At 39.7% G+C, this 23717-nt stretch overlaps 1 protein-coding gene across 7 annotated transcripts in view; it reads left to right on the forward strand.

Annotated features, from left to right (window-relative positions):
- Window positions 1-22502, forward strand: part of cdc42bpb (CDC42 binding protein kinase beta (DMPK-like)) — an 84792-nt gene extending 62290 nt beyond the window's left edge. Inside the window, exons 15-39 of one of the 7 annotated variants that reach the window (XM_057352310.1) lie at window positions 108-213; window positions 292-416; window positions 521-626; window positions 1462-1524; window positions 4355-4503; window positions 4735-4832; window positions 4919-4998; window positions 7880-7930; window positions 9544-9618; window positions 9836-9910; window positions 10016-10121; window positions 10362-10498; window positions 10655-10794; window positions 12232-12313; window positions 12400-12616; window positions 12738-12800; window positions 12893-13489; window positions 14341-14438; window positions 14555-14639; window positions 15683-15803; window positions 15884-16001; window positions 17727-17921; window positions 18929-19034; window positions 20414-20484; window positions 20767-22502. In XM_057352310.1, coding sequence (XP_057208293.1) covers window positions 108-213; window positions 292-416; window positions 521-626; window positions 1462-1524; window positions 4355-4503; window positions 4735-4832; window positions 4919-4998; window positions 7880-7930; window positions 9544-9618; window positions 9836-9910; window positions 10016-10121; window positions 10362-10498; window positions 10655-10794; window positions 12232-12313; window positions 12400-12616; window positions 12738-12800; window positions 12893-13489; window positions 14341-14438; window positions 14555-14639; window positions 15683-15803; window positions 15884-16001; window positions 17727-17921; window positions 18929-19034; window positions 20414-20484; window positions 20767-20895 — 3193 coding nt within the window. In that variant the 3' untranslated portion in view covers window positions 20896-22502. The remainder of the gene's footprint in view (window positions 1-107; window positions 214-291; window positions 417-520; window positions 627-1461; window positions 1525-4354; window positions 4504-4734; window positions 4833-4918; window positions 4999-7879; window positions 7931-9543; window positions 9619-9835; window positions 9911-10015; window positions 10122-10361; window positions 10499-10654; window positions 10795-12231; window positions 12314-12399; window positions 12617-12737; window positions 12801-12892; window positions 13490-14340; window positions 14439-14554; window positions 14640-15682; window positions 15804-15883; window positions 16002-17726; window positions 17922-18928; window positions 19035-20413; window positions 20485-20766) is intronic. The other 6 variants (XM_057352311.1, XM_057352317.1, XM_057352314.1 and 3 more) reach the window with 6 other exon arrangements.
- Window positions 22503-23717: the final 1215 nt, after the last annotated feature.

The raw sequence follows: 23717 nt of genomic DNA on the forward strand, positions 1-23717 counted from the left end.
GAAATGTTGCAATATTTGTTTTATCTTGCAGCCCTAATTTCTAAGTAAATATTGTCTAAAAGAAATTTAAAAAAACCTTTGACCGCTTATTCTCTCTCAATCCACAGGCAAACTGAGATGGACGAGGCCACAGGCACCCTGAAAGACAAGTATGAACGTGAACGCAATCTCCTGACCGAGGAAAACCGCAAACTCACTGCAGAAACAGACAGGGTATGAATTCCTCTTTCTTTTTGGCTGGTGTCAGTCTGTGTGACAATTTCGCGTTGATCCTAAAATCTAATTTTTCAGCTCTGCACATTCGTGGACAAGTTGACCGCTCAGAACAGGCAGCTTGAGGATGAGCTCCAGGATCTAGCATCTAAAAAAGAGAGCGTAGCACACTGGGAAGCGCAGATCGCCGAGATCATCCAATGGTGAGAAAGAACACGCATATAAATAAAAGAAATACTGTATTGGCTTGCCTGTGAAGCGGTTGAATGGATGTGTTTTTCAAAACGATGTATTTGTGTGTTTATAGGGTCAGCGATGAGAAAGATGCACGTGGATACCTTCAGGCTTTGGCCTCCAAGATGACGGAGGAGTTGGAGTCTCTGCGTAGCTCCAGTCTGGGATCCAGAACGCTGGTAAACATCATCATCTCTTATTTTCACATCACAACACCTTCTCACAGTTGCATGAGCAACCAGTTAAACGGTTGATCTGCTGTTATGCTCCACTTTTCCGTCTCCCGGGGAGACTACTGCTAAATTTGTCAGTCTGTGGAAATCTCTCTGTCATTCTCACTCTCTCTCTCTTTCTCTGTAACTCCTCTGAGCTATAGCACAGTAACAGCGTAGGCTGGTAAAATTAAGATCATGATAAGCATGTTCTGTTGAGTGCTTTAAATAGCAAATCTAATGGAAATTGATTGAAGGGAAGCGACATGTTAGTGTTGTAGGTGAGGGAGGGTCACATTTGATTTATTATCCTGCACTTAGGAGGTTCAGGACAAACTGTAGGAAGGAGATTGAAATTAGTATGTTTCCAAAAAAAGAAATTAATGACTGTTATTGCCATATTGGGATCTGCCGATGAGAACTATTGATTTGTCGCCAAGAAAGTTTGGCTTAAATCCATCGTCCAAAGATGTGATCAGTTTTGCTTATTCACAAGTTTACTCACTACTTGACTTCATTGTTGGGTTGATGCAAGATGGGGTAAACATAGACTTCTTTGGAGCTTTGCAACTGATAAAGTATATCATAAACTTCCCATGTATGGTGTCACTAACCTAATATGAAATTCAATTGTTGTGGTTTTGTTTATTTGAAGATAGTTTCTAGACAAAGCATTTGTTGTCTTGAGTATGACTCAACATTACTTTGTAATTCCACTAATGTCTCTTAAGGGAATCTGATGAATAGATCGGTTCAATTCTGTGTCTTTGTTCATTTTTGGTCACTTTGATTACTATATCAGCAAGGTTCTGGAGTAAACATCCCGGCCCAGAGGTCCATGGTGGCACCTCGGGTCACCAAGCGGGTGAGTGCTTCCAGCAAACCTCCAGTCAGTAAAAGAGGCGGAGCTCAAGATTGTCTTGTTGGCTGCTGGCCAATCAATCTGTCATTCATCTGTCCAGACCTGTTTCAGATCATGTGACGTCAAAAGTGAAGTTTTGTGACTTTTAGTCCATGTTTGTTAAACCTGTATGCTAAATCCTCAAAACTGATTTTTAAGCAGATTTTTCGAATTTATAGCCTTTGACGACAAAAAATCTCAAACATACTGATGACTTGCCCTACACATATTTCTATCCAATCAGATGTTCTGTAGAATGAAAATGCCCCTCCCCCATACAATTTTCCACTAACTAGCATGCAGCACATTTTAGTGTGTGGCTTTAATGTAACTAAACCTAATGGCTATTTAACAAATACAGAATAAGACATTCAGCTTCCTGTTCTTATACATCATCACAGGACAGAAACTGTTCTCATCAAACAATTTCACAGGGATTAATAGAAAAAAAAACATGAAAACGTCAAAGGGCAGATGAATTGAAGTGCTGCATCAGCTCTCTCCATTGCTAAACATAATTCATAAAAAGTCCATTGTTCTTCTGATGTCTGTCTGTATACACTCCATTTTCCGCCTGCACGCTTTTGGATGGATATCAGATCAGTCTTATTGAGAACTCCTTAACTGGACAATCTTAAACAAAAGAGTTCCTCAGTGTAAGACCAGATCGTGAGTGTTTAAGAGCCAATCTGGACAGGACCTGCAGTCTCAGAGCTCTAATGTAAAGCATTGATGAGTTCTGCCAGTAACATCCCATAAATGCCCATCACCGCTGCCCACTTCCCATCAGATGTGAAATCACATAGGCAGAAGCTACGCGCATGTGCCATCATCAGTTCCCAGATATGTTCACGCGTTTGAACAGTAAAATAGATGTAATCCTTTTTTCTCTTCACAATCTTCAGCTGTCCCTCAGCCAATTGGCTGTTTTTCTTTTGTAAATCTCCATCTTGTTGTGTAGCCACACATGTAGGTGCTGGAATGGTTTGCTGACAGCTGAGATCAATAGCTGTTAAACTGTTGGAGATCTAAGATAAGCACCTCGCGGGTCCTCGGATTTATGGCAAATGCATTTTAGGGGATTAAGTTTTATTTTGCTGGGGGGAATTTTGGTATCTGTGTTATGTGGTGGAGTCTATTTGGGTGTCATTTTTCATGCATGCTGCTTTGTAATAGAATTTAGTCTTATTTATAACAATTAAATGGTTACAAAACAGGTTTGATAATTGAAATAAGTAATATATTATATAATTAGTTTTGAAGTTACAGGATTTAATGGTCCACATATTTTGTTGGCTTTGTTGTCCTTTAAGGCCCGTTCACACAGTCCGCGAATGGTAGCGATATGATCTCATTCATTTCAATAGCAGCTTAGCTTAACTAACACGAGCGACAGTAGCCAGGTTTCCATCAAAACATGATTCGAATCTTTTCAAAGTTCACAATAACAGAAGGAAAAACAAATGCGAAATTTGTGTTTCCATCAAGTTCCTCGAGCGAACTTAGCAAAACGGTAAATAAAAAGACCCGGAAACCAGAAAGACACCATCAGAGCCTCATAGTCTCATAGCAGCCTCATAGTCTCAAGGGTTTCATTTTCCCTATGTCAAAATGTATTTGGCAAATGCGTTTCCATCTCCCATCCTATTATTCGCATTATCTGTTTTTTCAAATTAAGGGTTTTTATTTTGTGTTTGTTGTGAAACTTAAAACCAGGGTGATGGAAACCCGGCTTGTGACATGACAGGAAGTGGGTGTGTAAGATAGTTGAGAATTGACTTTTGGGAGCAACAACCAATGAGCTCACGTCATCCGTCTTTCATCGGTTACTCAGGGTTTTTCCTGGCTCGGAGGTGGTGCAATGCTCGTGTAGGCATACCGTCCCTTTAAGTGACTTAACAAAACACTTATATTAAAGTTCAAAACAAATTATGAAAATGACAACTAATAAATTATATAAAACATTCAATTAATTCACCTGAACAGAAAAGTTGAATATTTGAATACAAGCTTAACTAACTTTTCAGGTGATAATTAACCAGTCTTACTAAATGAGCAAAGTTCGTTCATATCCTACGTTCTCTTGTGGTTCACTGAGCTTTGAATGAATCGCTGATCTCTTACATTCTGTTTAAATGAATCGGTTCAAAGGAGTCATTTGAGTGCGAGTCGGTCTGATCGCAATGTGCGTTCATACTGGCGAACGCTGATTCTACGAGCCAACTTCACAGTTAAAAACATTCCAATGATGTACAGCACGTTAATTTAAGAAACCTTTTCAAAAAATTGAACGTAAAACAAATGAACCGCCGTCAAACACCGCTAATACACCTCCTAAGCTCTTCTACTGAACTCTTCGGCGATAACGAAACAGAGCCTCTTTTGTGGCGTAATGCCGCAATTGCAGTTACAAATGACAGTCTGTTTAATGCCCGCAGTGTTTTTTGTGAAGACACCCTACATAATTTTGCTGAGAGTCGGAGGCGGCATGAAATTTGGCTGAGGCGGCCACCTCAAAATTCTCTATGCAGGAAAAAACCTGTTACTGCAGTGTTTGCTTACAATTGTTAAAAGGACAACCAGAATTAGAATGCCTCTCAAAGACCTGATAGAAAGAGACGAGCGACACAGCCAAATCGCTGGCGGTGTGAACGCAACTTCAGGCAATTTGTTCTAGACCTCTACATTTTCTGATCTAATTAAATCTCGACCATCTTTAAGGAATATATGCTTCAGAGTAAAGCTAATGGAAAGACTGGCTTAGTTTATAAACTGCGTCTCCTTTCCTTTACAGGATCCCTTGTGGAAGGTGCGTCGCAGTCAGAAATTGGACATGTCTGCCCGTCTGGAACTGCAGTCGGCCTTAGAAGCTGAAATCCGTGCCAAGCAACTGGTTCAGGAAGAGCTGCGCAAGGTCAAAGCGGCCAACATCTCTTTTGAGAGGTCAGTCTTTTATTGCGCTGTAATAGACAATCTTTTCATATATTCAGAATGGTGTTGATAAACTCGGCCAAGTTGCAGCAGTTGGGTCTGTATAAGTAAACTCCGAAAAAAGCAAGAGTTCCGATGTCTTAAATCTGAAAGTTGCAGTTTTAATTCTAGGTTATGGGAACCTTTAAACTGTTGTACATACTGTGTGGCATGACATACTTTTTGGTCTCTCTTGTCCTACAGCAAACTGAAGGATACAGAGGTCAAGAACAGAGAGCTGGAAGAACAGATGGAGAACTTGAAGAAGGAAATGGAGGAGAGCCGCTCACGGACAGACAAAGGTAAAAAATATGAATGAAGATTTTTAATATTTTTTTTTGCATGGTTTAATTTCCTTCCTTACAATTTGGTTTTCTCTCATCCGTAGGCCTGAAGCTGCCAGACTTTCAGGACTCCATCTTCGAGTACTTCAATACCTCCCCCCTCGCTCATGACCTGACATTCAGAGTGAGTGTTTCTCATTATATCTGGCTGATGCATCTGGTGATGCATTACTGCATTACGAGCCTTGAACAAGCCTCTCTTTGTCCATGTCATCATTACAATGATCTCCGGACCTCAGAACATCAGAGAAGTAGTTAGTTGTTTATCAGAACGATGAGATAATGTCTAATGTAGCCACATTAAACACGGGAGATGACTGCAGCTTATAAACGTCGAGACACTGACGGGTACATACTGGTTCTGGGGATTTCTCGATCAACAGTCTTTCGGGTGTTTTACATGGTATGCTATGGGCGACACGATTGCTCCGGGCAATCTATATAGATTCGATATAGGGTCTTTTTACATAGACATACAAGCCGGTAAAGATAATGCAAGTGAACGAAATGTTCTGCATCTCTGTATGAGGCAATGTTTGTAAATATTGTGTTGCATGCAGTTAATAAATAATAAATAACTAAACTAATTAAATTAACACAATAAATATTTTAATTGATAACGATATTAATACATTTATCAAAGTGATTAATATTATTGTTATTATTATTATTATTATCAACACCAAAACATCAACAAAAATTGTAAGCAATAATTCATAATCATATTTATAATAATAAAATTAATGTATTATTATTAATAATAATATATTATTATTATTATTAAAGTATTTAAAAAAGTTCTTGAAATGTAAACAGATTAATAGAACAAATAGAATTTAAATGATTGATAATGATGATTGGAGTTCAGATGTTTGTTGTATCCACTTGTTCTCTCATTCACTATTTCTTATATAAAGAATTGGAAACCTATACTGTATAGTGCACTATATAGGGAACACAGGCGATTTCAGACACACAGGGTTCCTACGCGTTTTGGAAAAGTATGGATTTTTATTTGATTGTTTTCCAGGTCTGGATTAGTATGGAAAAAAGAAAATTGAGTATGGAGAAAATGATGGGTTTCCAGACTATTGCCCATTCGGTTTTCTAAAATGTAAAATTAAGAATTTCTGATAACACATGCATTTTTATGAAGTTTGGAGCATGTTTCGAGCGCTGCCAAAAGATCGGCGCTAAACCAAATCTGCTGGTGGACTGTTTGCTGCGATTGGATGTTACGCAGTTAGGGCTCCCCCTACTGTTTGACTAAACACGTTGAACACATGGCCGTACCCATCATTTAGGTCCCTGATGTCCGGGTAGTTTTTCCACGGTATGTAATAAAAGTCGTGAAAAAAATTGCCTAATAGGACAAAACTGTACTTAGTGCCGACAATATAGTACAGAACGCCTAGATAACGAATCTCGGATCTGGTCTACCTCAGCTGTCTAACAGCGCTCTCTGATTGAGTTGGCCAATCAAATGAAGGAAGCCGAGGATTACTGTCCAATCAAAAGAAAGAGGCCGGAAGCTCAAGGTCAGCTAATTGTGAAAGAGTGCGTAGCTAAATGTTTAATGTTTTATCATAGAAATGTTAGGGGGTTGTTCACATGTCACGTCTAAAAACACCTGAAAAACGCTGGCTGTGTTGCTTTCTCCCTCTTTCCAGAGCGCTCGGGAGTTTGCGCTCCCAATTTGAGCATGCTTGACGCTCATCAACATTTAAATAACGAACCTGACTAAATGGCCAATTGTAATATCCAATAATGCAAACTACAAAATGATAAAACGAGACAAAAACATGACCAGACCTTCATCAGATCATCCTAAACTGCATGGCTTTGACTCGGGTGCGTTTATAGGTTGTGTTTATCCTATTAAAACAATATTATTTATTCTTGTTCTTATTTAGAATTAAAGAACAAGAATTCATTGATGTGTTTGAATATTTGCAAATATTTCAAACACATCAATGAATTCTTGTTCTTTAATTCTCGTTCTATATTATTTTAACGATTTTAATAAAAAACAAGTGTCTGCAACTTTTGTAATTTGATGTCTATGTCTGTAGCACAAAAGGTCAAAGGAATAGCGCTTACATTTGTCATTCCAAACCCAAATGCTCTTGAAAGATTGATTGTACTCCAATTTGGCAATATTTGTATAAAATATCATATATATATTTTGTTTGGGACAAACTTGTTTTTGGACCTCAGTATTTCTAAAAACCCACAGCAACAGAAGGACTGGTGAAATATAATTCATTAATGAACATGAAAAGAGAAGTTATTTAACTTGGCTTCTTTCAAAATTGTACGAGGTTCAATCCGGGCCCTTGTGCATTGAACATTTCTTGGTTTGGTGTTCATTCATTTGTACGAGGTATAGCTACAACAGTCTACTTATTATTTGGCAAAATATTATAATAATATACATGTGAACAGTTTGATTTTTAAAACCACTTTTTCAGATGTTAAATATGGTCTTAGAACTTAGAATACTTTTCCTTAGTCTGGAAAAGTATGGAATTTCGCAATGGAAAATGTGTAGGAACCCTGAGACACAGCTAGATTAGCAGTGCTGTTGCTGTTCTGCTGTTTTTCTTCCATTAAAAATGAGCCGAACACTCAAGGTTACCACATATCATGTAAAACAGCATTGATGAAATCGCTCAGACTTCCCGTTAGTTCTTGTGTAGCGCGCTCGAAAGATTGCATTGGAACAGCAGCTGTGTGATGAACTTACTACAATTATAGAGTCATTTCACTTCCCAATGACCCATCATGCACTGTTGATCATCTAATCGCAGATCAAGGCAAACAGATGATTATAGACGTTCAGGGCTCTGTTTCAATAATGCCTCATCGGGAAACTGCTTCCATACTTCAGTTTAAAACAGTGGACGTGATCTACAGATTGTATGGAGAAGACCAAGTCAAAGCAAGTTCAAAACACGTAAAGCTGTATTACCTGTCATCTTATTTTTGTCCCCCTCATAAAAAAGGACGCTGTATCCTCCTCATCCGCATCATCTCTGCTTGCGCTTTGGGATGAAGTAAGTTTGAAGTAACAAAGCTCCTCCCTCTGTGACCTGTAACCTCAGGAGCCATCTGTCAGCAGACAAAAAAACACTTTTTTGACAAAAAGTCAAATGAAGTTTAGTGCTGCTCCTTGTGCTTTCTTTGTCTAAACAGCTCACATTACTTGAAATCATTAGAATTTAACTTGAGGCAAAATATCATTCGCTTTACAGTTTACTGCCTAACCAGCACGCCAACCAGTTTATTCCATTTTTTGTCTGCTGGCCATGTTTTCCTTGCCGTAATGCATCCAGACGTTAGATTTAGTTTAATTTATTTGTAGGTGCTAAAGGTTAGCGTGTGAATGCTTAGAGCATGACTCAGAATTAGCATTCATCTGTTAGCATTACCCACCTCATTGCATTCTAACCTCTTAAAGCCCTAGCGCAAATAACATCACTTTTCATTTGACTTGACTGTAAAGGCCACCAAATCATGTTAGTTAACTCTCAGAGTATTCGTAATGTGGACTGAATGATTAAGACAACAAGCCGTACAAAAAATCGAATTAAATAAAGGAAAGGTTAGTCAATTATGGGGGGCGTATCAGTGTTATTTATAAGAGTCCAAATGCAGAGATGAGTTTTGCGAGGATGTGCTGGCTTGTCAGTTAATAAAACATTAGATTGTAAAGGGAGTTTCATGTTAATTCCCTTTTCTGTCACTCATTATTGTGTGCATTCAGTTGTTACAGACGTATTTAGTTCACATTCTAATGTGTGTGCTTGGTTAAACGTTGTTTGTATGTTATTTAGAGTTTTATTGAATGTCAGCATGTTGTTTTAGTGTTTGGTTTTACAAATGCATTTGCGTTTGAGTTATACACTGCACAGGAGTTCATGTCTTCTGCCAAAAATCACAAAACCACACGTGATTAGTGGTGTTTGAAAAGACTAATGCACGTTCTTACGGTTAAGGGAGCGTCAACAAATTCCTAACTCTATACTCAGCACATAACTTGTCACACTATGCTGTAGAAAAATAACATATGGAGAAAAAAACATTCTTCTGCGGAACACAAAAGATACTTGGAAGAATGTTGGTAAGCAAACAACATTGGACCACATTGACTTGCATTGCATGGACAAAACCACAAAACAATTTCTCAAAATATCTTCTTGTGTGTCCTACAAAAGAAAGCGGTTTTACACAGGTTTTCAACGACGGGTATCATCCCTGGCCATTGCATAACAGTGTACTCCTTAGCAACCACATAGCAACACCCTGTCAACCATTCACAATTTCCCCAGAAACTGTAAAGTCTAGTTTAGTAAATTCTGTTAAATTGAGTGAATTCTATTCAGAGGTCCTGCTGAGCTATAAGATCAGACCATCATCAGTAAAACTTATGATGCGCTTAAACTTATGATGACCATGCGACCTCTGAACACTTATGTAATCTAATATCTTTTCACAATTCTGTGATTATGTATGTGTGACTTGTGTGATGTGTTAATGTCAGTTGGGGGGGTTAAAGAATGTTGTATCGTAATTGTGAGCAACAGGAAGCTGTAGGACAAAAGATGTTGTGTAGATGGAATAGAATTAGCACACAACAAATGTTCACTCCTGTCGTCTTTCCCCACAGCCAAGCTCTATTGGTGATGGGGAGACCACACCCCAGAAGTCAGAAACCTCCCCATCGGTGGCTTCAGAACAGGATGTGAGTGTCCACCTCCTCGGGCTTCCTGTTACATTCCATCACTCTTAGACTTCCTGTCTGATACATTGGTCATTGATTTAGTCAGTTCCTGGTTAATCCTCGGTGGGAAAAAGCTTGACAAATCAAAAGAAGCTGACTGAAACAAAAAAATAAACTGTTTTATATCCACCGTTTGCTTTCCTAGTAGATAGTCTGTAACTGTTTTTTAATACTCCAGGAACCAGCGAAGCCTCAAGCTACCACCCCTGCTGCTTCGTCTCCACTTTATCAGCCCACTCTCAGTGCACCAAAGGTACAGATTCATTCATCAATCCATCCATTTCCATCCTCGGCTCTGCCTTTTGGTTTCAGTTTTTACTTGTTGCTTTAACTGTTTACAATTTGTTTGTGTCAACAGCCTAAAGCTCACCAGCTGAGCATCAAGACCTTCTCCAGCCCGACTCAGTGCACTCACTGTACCTCTCTGATGGTGGGGCAGATCCGACAAGGCTACGCCTGCGAAGGTAAGCCAGCCAGCCGGGTATCACTGATGCATAAAAAATGTCTTTGATAAGAAGAAAACCAAACTGGCAGGTTTTATGAAGAAGATAAGGAGCTTTTGATCTTAACGTGTGTTGCGAGCTAGGTTTGATCAGAAGGCAATGAAAATGTTTCATTTGTATAAAGAGTTATTTCTTTTGAACTGTGCGTGGTGCTAGTGAATGTTTAATCTTCCTTATTGTATGTGTCCTGGTCTCTTTTAGTATGCTCTTTCATCTGCCACGTGTCGTGCAAAGAAAACGCGCCGCAGCTTTGCCCCATTCCTCCGGAGCAGGCCAAGAGACCTCTGGGTATTGATGTGCACAGAGGCATTGGCACAGCTTACAAAGGCTTTGTCAGGGTGAGGGTAATATTGTAGTTACGTTTGTTTTTTAGGGTTGAATGATGACAATCGAAAAACTGCATTAAAAACAAACATGAACAATAGTTAACTATTAAAGATTTGTGCATTGTTAAAATGCCCTTGTTGATCTAAAATTTATTTGGCGTTTTTCAGATCCCAAAGCCCACAGGAGTGAAGAAGGGCTGGCAGAGAGCGTACGCTGTAGTGTGTGACTGTAAACTCTTCCTCTATGAGGTGTCTGAAGGGAAGTCCACTCAGCCTGTTGTTATGGCCAGTCAAGTTCTCGACTTGAGGTCAGAATTAGTCATGTGCTCTCATCACGTACACTCAGGTCAAATAATGATGTAAAGGAAAAGTAATTCTCGGGCAGGTACCAAATGAAAACAAAATTGGGTAGTAAATACAGCAGAATAAAAGAAACTGTTCACCCAAAATTTTAAATTCTGTCTTCATTTACTCACCCTCAAGTTCCAGATCTGTATCATTTTTTTTGTTGAACACAGAAAAAGATATTTGGAAGAATGCTTGTAATCAAACAGTTCTTGGCCACCATTGACTACTAGGGGTGTGATGAGACATCCCACGACACTGGGTTCACGATAACGAGATTTTTAATCTTTTTTTTTTTATCCTCAATGATGAAATATATAGGGAAAATTTGTCTTTTATTCACTTTTTCATTTTCACTTTCATTCACAAAATGCAAAAAATGTAGGCATTTTAAAATCAAACAATATTGTAAACACTGCAAAATGTTTTTTCACAAAACTTACTGACAGGCAAGTCATTGCACAAAAAATATGCTTTCTGTATTATTAACAGCGCAGCTTTTAGTAAAGAGCTGTGGTTCTTTTCTCTATATGCTAAAATCACATTTTGAATCATAAAACCACAAACACCCAGCATGTTATACACTCAAATTGGGTGTGTGAGGGGAAAGCAGTCATATCACAATCCTGTCAATCCTCCTCCCTCCACTGACTGAACCCTCATTTTTCATTATAGCCTTCGAAGAAACAGTTAAAACTACATAAACGCATTGTTATATCCATACATTGCACTTATGTAACATATGCGGTGCTCGCAACGCGAACCGAAGTCACTGAAAAAGACACAAGTGAACGAATGTGCAAACCCCTCCGTCTAGCGCGTGTTTACATAGAAAAACTGTGGGAAAGTAGCGCCGCGGGATGGCAAATCCCGTCACACCCCTATTGACTACCTTGGTAGGAAAATTACTGTATACATTTCTTTGATCTGTTGAACACAAAAGAAGATATTTTGAAAATTTTGTTAAACAGTTTTGTGGCACTTTTGAATACCATTGTAATTTTTCCTTCGATGGTAGTCAATGGTGGCCAAGAACTGTTTGGTTACAAGCATTCTTCCAAATATCTTTCTCTGTGTTCATCAGAACAAAGAAATGTATACAGATTTGGAACAACTCGAGGGTGAGTAAGTGATGAAAGAATTCTGAAATATTTGTTGCGTCAAACCACACAGACAAAACTGTGGAAAACATGTTTTTGTGACAGGTGCCATTTCACTTTTTTCAACTTTGACGTAATGGCTTGTGTTGTTTTGTCATTAATACAAGGAAGTAACCGGATACATGTTCTAAATATTGATTCTCAAGTTCACCATTTACCAATAGTTTGTATGGGAAAAAAGTATGTTTTGAATCGTTTTTTTATTTTCGTAACAATTGTGACTGTCCCTTGTTCTTCCAGAGATGAGGGCTTTTGTGTAAGCTCTGTGTTGGCCTCTGACGTGATCCATGCCAGCCGTAAAGACATTCCTTGCATATTCAGGGTATGCTCCTAAAAATATGTATTGTTATGATTGCATGTGTGTGCATCACTCATTGATAATTGACCTTTATTTTCTGAACTGTGCAGGTAACATCATCCACTCTGAACTCCCCGATCCAACCGGTGCCTCTGCTGGTCTTGGCTGAGAGCGAGGCGGAGAAGAGGAAGTGGGTGGGAATCCTGGAGGGTCTGCAGAACATCTTGGCCAAGAACCACCTGAAGAACCGTGTAGTTCATCTCCTGCACGAGGCTTACGACAGCAGCCTTCCCGCCATCAAAACGACACAATCAGCTGCCATCGTAGGTGAGTGCCGGGGTACTTCATGTGATGCCAGTTTTACAGGTGGTTGTGTGAGAAAGAGCCCACATTCATGATCTGTCTGTGTTCTGTTTCGTTCTCTCTTGAACTGCTTTTATCTCTGAAGATCGAGAGCGAGTCGCCTTGGGGACCGAAGATGGCCTGTTTGTAGTTGAGATCACCAGAGATGGTAAAGTTCCTTCTTTTCCTTTGTTTTCCACCATTATTTTCATCTTAAACTGTTCCAGAACGTTCTGCTAAATTCCCACAATCCTCTTTCAGTCATCGTTCGTGCCGCCGACTGTAAAAAGGTCAGCCAGATTGAACTCATTCCAAAAGAGAAGATGGTGGCCCTGCTTTGCGGTCGGAGCCGTCATGTCCACTTATACCCCTGGGCGGCTTTAGAAGGTGTCGAAGGTGCTTTCGATGCCAAGCTCACAGAAACAAAAGGCTGCCAGTCTCTGACCATAGGTACCCTACACCCCGGTGGCCCGGCGTGTCTTCTGGCTGGTGTAAAGCGACAGGTCCTCTGCTACGAAATCACACGTGCAAAGCCTCACCATCGCAAACTGTGGGAGGTGCAGGCGCCCGGTATCGCCCAGTGGCTCAGAATCGTCCGTGATCGGCTGTGCGTGGGTTACCCATCAGGCTTTGCTTTGCTGGCCATGCAGGGAGAGTCTTCCCCCGTCAGTCTGGTGAGCCCCGCAGACCCCTCGCTAGCGTTTTTGGCCCAACAGCCTATGGACGCCCTGCACGCTATGGAAGTAGGGGCCAATGAATTTCTGCTGTGCTTCAGTCAGCTGGGAGTGTACGTGGACGCTCAGGGACGGAGGTCTCGAACGCAGGAGCTAATGTGGCCAGCCATGCCGCTTGCTTGCAGTAAGTGTCAGGGAACTTATTAGAGCAGTAGTTCTCAAACTGGGAGGCCCCAACATGGATCCAGGGGGCCACCGTTTTTGTGCCATTTAATGAAATATAGAAGTGTATCATGCATTTTGGGCAATCAAACATAATTAAATGAAACCAACAAATAAAAGGTAATAGTTCATAACCCTAGTAAATAATTGTATATGGTTTTGGTTTTATTAAATGTCTGTTTAAGATTATACATTTTTATTTGGGGGGCCCACAAAGGGATGCACCCTACACAAGGGGGCTTTACAAAAAAGTTTGAGAACCACTGTTATTAGAGTATCAAAGCAACTGTTTTCTAGAATTTGTGACAAGCAATATGCCGCGTCATTTACTTAAATTTATTCATTTATTTCATATTTATTAATTTTTTTGGCATTGTGTCCCACACCAAATTCCACCCATTTGACCAAAATCCCACTTCTCGTGTTTATTCTACATCATACATGGACAAGCCTAGTAAAGATTGATTGTAGAAGTTAAGAAACATTGGCATGACAAATCGGTCAAGTTCGGACAAGACAACCGTAACAAGAATCCCATCTGGAGAAACGTCACCGTAGTCATGAAAATATGAAATGTGTGTCCATATTTTTACGCTCTTCAACCGTGTTACGAGCGCGAGGAAGCGTGCAAACAGAAAACATGTCCAGACGCTTTTGTTTTGATTGGCTGTGAAATGAAAATCTTGGTTTAGACACTAAGTCAGTTTTACAGCAGGTCAGTTAGTCTTTAAGAAACACAGAATGAGTCATCTAGTGCAGTCTGATCATAAATATGAAATATGGTATATATAAATGCACATTTACTCTTTATAGGTTCAAATTCCAACTACCTGACCGTGTACAGTGATTATGGAGTAGATGTGTTTGATGTCCACACTACAGAATGGGTCCAGACCATTTCTTTAAGAAAGGTGAGTGAAATTTTCTCATTAAATATAGTTGTTTTATAGGTAATAAAGTTATTTGGGTTTTAAATAATGTTTATATTTATAATGTGAAAGCTGATTTAACTGTGGACTGTCTGTAGATTCGACCTCTGAATGTGGAGGGCAGTCTGAACATGTTGTGCATCGAGCAGCCCCATCTTATCTACTTCAGCAACAACTCCTCAGGTCTGATCCCACCCCTCCATACTCTTTTGTTTGGTTTTCTGAATGTTGTGTTCGCTTTTTAGGGATTGTTGACCCAAAAGATGAAAATTCTGTCATTTACTCACCCTCAAGAGAAAGATATTTGGAAGTATGCTTGTAAACAGTTCTTGGCCACCATTGACTACCAATAGTAGGAAAAAATACTTTATAAATGTCTTTCTTTTGAACACAAGCAAAAGATATTTTGAAGAATGTAGGAAAGCAAACAGTCCTGGGAAACTTTTGACTACCACCTTCATTTTTCCTACTGGTCAGTGGCAAGCATTCTTCCAAATATCTTTTTGTGTTCATCGGAACAATGAAATTCTACAGATTTAAAACAACTCGAGGGTGAGTAAATGATGACTGAATTTTTAGTTTTAGGTGAACTGTTCCTTTAACTGCTGAAATGATGGCTCTTACAATAGTCCACAGATAAAGAAATGTGCCCTCCATAAAGTGTCAATCATTTGCTTCCTGTGACAGGGGGGTGTATATTAGCAGGCTCACACATGCTTATACTTGACATTTCTGGTAAAGTTCAACAGTTCTTAGTTATAGATGTCTCTATAAGAGTTATGCAGGTAATTAAATGTATGGCTCCACCTTTTCTGCTCCATTTACAATTCGCATCCTACCCACACTGGCAGATTGCCCTCTCGATAAAGACGCTTTTGTTTAGTAAACCGAAATGACCTCATTCGTCACACCTCCTCCAGGCTCGCTGCCAACAGCTTCCACTGTACGTTCAGACACCCGCGGCTGTGAGCTTACGATCGCAGATCGTCTGTCGATGATGAGCCGTCTCCAGCATTGACTTTATTTACCCAACATTGGAAAATGTGTCGAAGAAAAAATGTCTAATTCATTGGCCATGTTTTTATTGCATTTGTTTTTTACAATAGCTTTCCGTCCCTGTGATAATAGGACACAGTATTATACTGTATATGACACAAGCCTCAACGTTACCTAGAAGAAAATCGTTAAGTTCCCAATTCCAGTCCTTTCTTCTGTTGTTTTTGCAGACGGCTGTGAACTGGCCATCCCCGAGACCTCAGACAACAGCAAGAAGTTGATGGTGAGGACACGCAGCAAGAGGAAGTTCCTCTTTAAAGTGCCAGAGGAGGAGCGGCTACAGCAGAGAAGGTCAGATAGCTTCAAGATGCTGATTTCACACACCACGTCACATCTGCACTTCTAAGCGTTACATTATTTTTGTTTTATAGGGAGATGCTGAGGGATCCCGAGATGAGATCAAAGCTGATCTCCAACCCCACCAACTTCAACCACGTTGCTCACATGGGCCCGGGTGATGGCATGCAGGTCCTCATGGATTTACCCCTGGTAATGTCTTTATTCTGAGAGCATTTCGATCCCATTCTCACTTTGTCAATTTGATGCGAGATGAGAGCTTAACTTGAAAGGCCTGGTAACAGGAGGTCCCTGATGGGGCGACACATCATCTAAAGAGTTTTTGAAAGTCCTAAGCACTTAAACAAAGCCCAAGTTTCTGCAAGATGTGTTGCTGAATCCTGCTTTGAGTCCCTCGGGCCTTGCAAACTTTAGTTGTCTCATGGGCAATTCCAGCATTATGGAAGTGACGTTTGCAGTCAAAGCTTGATATATAAATTCTTAGAGAATGTATTTATTACCAATATATTATACCATCTGTTTATGTTTTTCCTAACCCATGTTGATAGTCTAGACATGAGAAAATATCAGTCTATGCACAAGTTTCTATTTAAAATGAGGGAAATGAAAAAGTACGCACATTTTTGAGAGATTACATACTTTGTGGGATTTCTGTGAATTAAAATGTGCAAACCAGAAGGAATAATAACCAACAAATGGAATGGTAGAAGGTAGTCTGAACATAGTTTTTAATAGTTTGGTAAGTGAATTGTCACATCCGTAACTGTCCATATTCCTCATAAATGGACACATGAAAATTGAATTATAGCAACTAATTTATGGTCTATAAAGAGGCTTCCCTTCTCTGTTTTTCCTGCATCCCTTCTTCTGGTTTGTACATTTTAATGCGCAAAAATCCTACAATGTTCTCGTCACATCCACAACACATTAAAGGGATAGTTCACCCACAAATGAAAATTCTGTCATCATTTACTCACCGTCTAGTCATTTCCAACCTTTATGACTTTCTTTCTTCCGCAGAACACAAAAGAAGATATTTTGAAGAAAGTTGCTAACCGACCCCATTCACTTCTATTGTATGGACACTAAACAAATGCAAGCGAATGGTGGCCAGTTAACAACATTCTTCAAAATATCTTCTTTTGTGTTCTGCGGAAGAAAGAAACTCATACAGGTTTGTAATGACAAGAGGGTGAGTAAATGATGACAGAATTTTGAATTAGTGGGTGAACTATCACTTTCTCTTTAAAATATTTTTCTGATGTCTGGACTCTATCATCAGGGGATTAGTTAAATATAAACAGATGATTCAATATATTGGTAATAAATACATTCTCTGAGATTTTATATTTCGAGTTGTGAGAATCTGAAAATGTCACATCAATAACGTTGTAGATCAATTTAGTCCGGGGCTGTATAGGTCGACTCGTGGGAGCCCACCGTCCCGCAGAGTTAAGCACATCAAACACACCTAAACCAGCTATTCAAGGTCTTCAGGATTTCTTAAGCAGATATGTGAGAGCTCTCAGGTTGGTGGCATATCAGGAGTGGATTCAAATAGCCCCGGTGCAGTCCTTCAGCTCAAACACCAAATCTTAAATGAACAATGAGGATCTATAGTTAAAAAAAATGAAACCATTTTGAGACTGTTTAAGGTTTGAATGCTCTTACTTGTAAAATTGTGTTATTGAGGTCAACTTGGCCGCTGATGCTTTATATTCACCCTAACATCCTTTACTTTCATTTGACAACACAGCACCAAAGTCTCTCCCTTCTCTCTGCATGTTTCTTATTCAAAGCCAGCCAGCCCCACTCTTCCACCCTCACACCCTTTTCTCTCTCTCTCTCTTTTCTCTTGTTCACTTCTGTTTTTCGCTCTGGTCGTGGATTCGCTCTGTCCTCTGGTTGCCGTGGCAGCAGCCGAGCGAGACTCCCTCCCCCTCATCCTCTCGCCATCACGCCCTGATCTCCCCTCCGACCAACTTTGAGCACGTCTATCACATGAGCCCCGTCTCTGCCGGGCTCTATCTGCAGAAAGAGCCTTCTTCACAGCAGAGCCTGCTTCAGTTCTCCTCTTCCTCCTCCTCTCCTTCCACATCCTCCCTGGGAAGGGTAGGCTAGCAACCCCAGCCCCTCCCCCCTCCACTTCCTCTTCCTTCCTCCCCATTTCCCATCCCCGCCCTACCCATAGTTCCTTTCCTCCCTCTCCTGCTATTTTATATCATTTCTGAACTCTTTGTTTAGGTTCGGGTGAAGTGCCTGTGATTGTTTTTAGGGGGGAATTTTATAAATCTATTAGTTTAAGCAGGTGATAACGGTGCCCATTATGATGTTTAAAGAAAAGTTCTGCCATCAGAAAATATTTATTTGTGGCACGATGTTGTTTACCATATAAACTAGACAGGTTTCTCTATTTATTTACAGTTTATTTCATTTATTTACAGTAAGATTTTTTGTTTTGAACAGGGCCAAGGTACTTGATAAGTCTGCAAAGCTTTATGCATTATAAACAGCAATTACTTGGTACAGGATCCAAACACACAAATTATGGTGGTCAATAACTTGACGTTCACCCACCTAAAACAGCTTAATGCACATTTTTCAAGTGCTTCAATAAAACAATTTGAGCTTCACATTTCAGCTTTTAAACTCTTAAAAGTGAATGTGCCTGTTTACCATCAAAGTAAAAGCCTAATGTAAGCATGAGTTCCCGTTTTTTCGAGAGAAAAAAATTGTGTATTTGTCATTATGCACAAACGATGTCATATAGATCAGTCGATATCAACCTTTTTTATTTTAAAGACCCCCCCATTTAAAGGCCCCCCCATACAATTTCTAACCAATATTACAACTAGGAAGATGTTGTATTCATAAAAAATATATATATATCTTAAATTTTAAAACCTTATTTTAAAGTTAGTTGTTTTCTTCTAGATAATAATATAATGATAATATATTATTAATTATTAGATGATAATATATACATAATAATCATATAATGTAATTTATGGAGAAAATAGTTTTATGATCTCAATGAAAGGAGAAATGACATTAAAATAATCATGTTCTCTTGCTGTGTAAGTGCATAATTGACCAAACTCCATGTACCTTTTCTACAGAGTGTGATGCCTTCCCAGGATGACCCATCTGCCGGAAAGCCCCGCCCTCTGTCTAGCATCTCACGGCAACAGAAAAGCAAGACCCACATCACCCGCACTGCCTCAGGTAGGTTCAATTCCCTTCGCAAGACAAGCGACAATGTTCAAGTCAAAGACTATGGAGCGATTTTAGTCTCATTAATTATTCACGCGTAAAACAAGATACACACATGCGTAAACAGTTTCACATAAATAAAACCTAATTTACGTGCACAAAGTATAAATATACATTTACAAAAAGCAATTCACGTGCGTAAAACAAAACTATTTTCTCATAAAGTACGTTTCGCAAACATACGACTGTGCACAAATATTTCGAAAGTTTAAAATGTACACGTTTATCGTGTTATGTGAATGTGCAAATCGTCACTCACGTGTGAATCGCCTTGGATGTGTATGTGCGTTTTTTGAGACTCCTGGCAGCGCAACCCCTCCCACGTGGGTTGTCGTACTCTTTAGCCAATCAGATTCAACCTTACCATTCAACCAATCATAATCGTGGAGAGCACAGAACTCAAGGAGCACTAGTGTTTGCACTAAAGGCTCGTTTGTACAGCTTCGCTAATCTACTCTCTGAGCTGTGATGCAGTATTAAAACATAATACAGCCACGCAAATAAATCTGTTTTTATTAACTTATTTTGTAGGAAAAAAGTATGACATAGTGAGTGAACATGACCACTTAAAAACTACACAACCAGCAGTCACTTCCACTTAACTGCTAAACTCCGTCTGGGTAAGAAACTGTGCCTGATAGATGAGATGTGTTCATGTTTGTATGTCCATACAATGTATGTTTTAAATGAACAAGGACAATAAATGACTAGTTCTTGGAAACATTGTTTTGTATGGGCGCATAGATTTGTATCTAGCCGCCTTTGGAATATATCTCGCTTAATGGTGCTGAAAAATCACTAAAATGGCAATACAGGAAGTAAGTCAAACTGCGCAAAAGGTGCGCAGAGCTGTTTTCTTTGAGTCCTGTGCTCTCCACGTTTATGATTGGTTGAATGGTAAAGTTGAATCTGATTGGCTAAAGAGTACGACAACCCACGTGGGAGGGGTTGCGCTGCCAGGAGTCTCAAAAAACGCACATACACATCCAAGGCGATTCACACGTGAGTGACGATTTGCACATTCACATAACACGATAAACGTGTACATTTTAAACTTTCGAAATATTTGTGCACAGTCGTATGTCTGCGAAACGTACTTTATGAGAAAATAGTTTTGTTTTACGCACGTGAATTGCTTTTTGTAAATGTATATGTATACTTTGTGCACGTAAATTAGGTTTTATTCATGTGAAACTGTTTACGCATGTGTGTATCTTGTTTCATGCGTGAATAATTAATGAGACTAAAATCGCTCCATAAAAGACACCTAATATATTGCACTCCTGAAATATTGAAACTCAGTGGTTTCATTTTGTCCTTTATTTTTGGAGGAGGAGGAGATTTTGGAGGAGCGGGGTCGTCTCGCAGTATTTCTGATCAAGATCAAGACTACGAAAGAGAGGTAACACAGATATGGGTTTATTTGGCTCGCCCCAGATTTTGTATGCTTGCTTAATACATGATGGATGTTACGGTGCGTTGAGGTGCATTTGGCCACTGAGAGACTTCTCTTGTGTCCTGATTTTGTGGTCCGTAATAACTGCCCCAGTTCTCTTTTAAAAAAATATAACCAGCACGGCAAACACGCGAGGCCATACATTTTAAAGTCCATGCATTGTAGATTATAAACCAGTCTCGACTACTTTACAAGTTTATCAATCCTGTCTGTTTATTCCTCCTGCAGCCCGACTCTGACTCCACCAAACACTCCACCCCCTCCAACAGCTCCAACCCCAGCAGCCCCCCGAGCCCCAACTCTCCCCACCGCAGTCAGCTCACTCTGGACAGCCTGGATCAAAGCCTGGACGGCTGAGCGAGAACGGCGTCCCATTTCCCGCACTGCGCTCACATCAGGCACCACACGTATCCATCCGCTCTGCTAGGACTCCTTGTGAAGTGCCAAGACTCTCCTGCTCATCCACCACGAGGGCCTAAAGTGTACCCCCTGTTCCTGCTGCCGGGTGGATGCGGCAGAGACGACGTATCACCACGAGTGGAACGCTCTCCTATTGGTGTGTGCTGCCAGGCGTGGGCAACACATCCCTGCTATCCAAAAATCAAATCCTGCCCCCTGGTGGAAATGTTGTGGTATTATCACTAACAGGGTCAGATTTAGCAGTATGATGGACATTTTTTTATTTTAAATCTTAATTTCATGCCATGCTCCTGCAAGTTTTTTTTTTTTTGTTAATTACTTTAGGAAATGAACAGATGCATCTGCTGTGTCAGAATTGCTCTTGAACCGATCTGTCGTAGAGGATTATTAGCTTCCCTTCGCAGAGAAGGAAACGAGACTTCTTACGCTGTTTTTAAATGTTTTAAATGTATATTATCAAGAAGTTCAACACACATCAAGGGGGCTGAAGAGAGAAGCAGATTGGAAGAACGAACTGTGACATATAGTGACATTCGTATACAAACCAAGTGTAACAATTCCTCACTGCTCTTCAGGGACCAGTGGAACGGCTCGCCTCATCTCACGAGCAATAGATCAGTGACACAAAGACAATGATCTGCGTCTGACTTTGTGGGTTTTAAAACAAACCAGAGGGCACTTTTATTGTTCTAAAAGTTCTCTCTCCAGTTCAGCATTTTAAACCAGCCTTTATAATATTACAGTTTTAACTTGGATGTTTCCCACCAAAAATATCTAGTCGGTGCGACACTGCTTATCACCAGGAGGAAAAGAAAGCAACAAAGGAACAGACTTTACATAGAGATAAGTGTTATAATAATAATAATAATAATAATAATGACTAAAAAAGAGAACGGCACACTGCTCAGATTATTCATAGGATTTCAGTAGTTCTCAAGCTGCTGCTTTGTGTGCTCTATTTAAAAAGAAACGTTTAAAAAATATATATGTGATAAGGTTATCTCATCATCGCCACGCTCTGACTCTGGTTTATGATGTTTTATATACGTCAGCCTCTCAATGGGACATTTCACTGTTAGAGGCTCCTATCGGGATGCTGATATGAATATGTTTGTTGATACCTGAGGAGGACGTAGGAAATGTAGGCATGGCTGGCATACCCATTATCACTCGCGTGTGCCTTCTGTGCCAACTTTCGTTTCGGTTATAAAGTGTCCACTCAAGCATTTCAGTGGTTTTATTAAGGCTGATGGTAATGTATTATTTTGTCCCCTGCCCTTCTTAAACACTGTAAGAACCTTGCACACGTTTAGTCCCAGGAATTGATTTTGTGTGAATGTTTTTTGTTTTTCCTGACTTCCCCCGTAAATCCCCCGTACTTCACTTGTCTGCTCCATCGGATGAAAGATTATCCTCAGAACACTACTGCTTTTACTTTAAAAGAGAAAAAAATCACAGGTTGAAATCTTTGTCATTATTGACTTGTTAGTCACATAAATTTGAACAAACAATAAAAGAGTACCTGTTGTGCTTTTTTTGTTGAATCTGTATGTTTTTGGAAAATGTTCTTGTTGATATTCATACCTGCGCTATAGTAATAGCGATCTATCTGTTTTGGATGAGTTGAAGTCACATTGAAGTGTCGGTCCCCTCAACCTTACAGAGAATAAGGCGGGTTCAGAGAACAGATGGATGGATGTCAATTTGGAACATAAGGATAGTAAAACTTTCAGATCGTGACTGCTGCAAAACTCCCAGCTGATATTCACATTATTAAAGAAGAATTTTTGATAATTGGTATCTTCAAACACAACTGTGGTGGCACTGTATTTTACTAATGAATTACATACAAGTAATATGACACATTGAATTTTTAAGGTTTCTTTATGAAGTATAACGTGCTGAATACAAAAATCACATCTTTTTTTGCCATTGGGTGTTACTCACAAAAAAACAAACAAAAATATTTAAACACATTTATACATTTCAGTATTATTACTCGTACACTGAATACAAGGTACTGGCATAACACTGAGCTCAAAACAACAGTTTAACATAGGAGTTACTAAAAATGAGTCGTTCAAAACTTCAGAAATGTACATTTGATAGTTTTTGTTAAAACTGTCCTCATGAACCAAGTTCCAGACGTAGTCACCCATGATTTTGCAGCAGTGAAAATGCCATGTCACGTCAACGACCCATATACAGTATATATATATAATGTGTGTTAATGTGTTATTATTTGTCTGTTTTAATATATGTATACATAAATGTATATATAATAAGTGTATTAAAAAACTATTAAGGTATAAACATAACTATTTCCTTTACATTTGCTCAAGCCACGGTTCTTTTGTCAAGGTCTCTGTAATTGGGCAGTAACTAGTGCCTTTGTACCGGCTGTATCCAGTCTCTGCTGTTCTTAACTGACCACATTTTTTTTTTACAAGTGTTCGCCTCCACTTTTCTGTGCTGTGGCCGTTTATGCTGTGGCTGGAGTGTTGCAGAAGATGTTGGGGCAACGCTGGCCTGCGGAGTTAACAAAGGGGTGTGGCCGAGGGTGTAGGGACCACAGAAACTGAAAGCAGGGGTAGTAGGGTAGCAAGAGTGGCAGAGGGGTCCAGTTGGAAGGTCATGGGCTGGCCCCACAATGCCTTGAGGGTGTTGTGGAAACTTTTCTGAGAGAGGAGACCAAGATTTGTCTTTAAAAATATTTTATTGCTTGCAAGCAGGATCAACTCAAAACAGAGTGACAATTA

The sequence above is a fragment of the Triplophysa rosa genome, linkage group LG15 (genome assembly GCF_024868665.1).
Source record: "Triplophysa rosa linkage group LG15, Trosa_1v2, whole genome shotgun sequence".
Classification (NCBI taxonomy): domain Eukaryota; kingdom Metazoa; phylum Chordata; class Actinopteri; order Cypriniformes; family Nemacheilidae; genus Triplophysa; species Triplophysa rosa.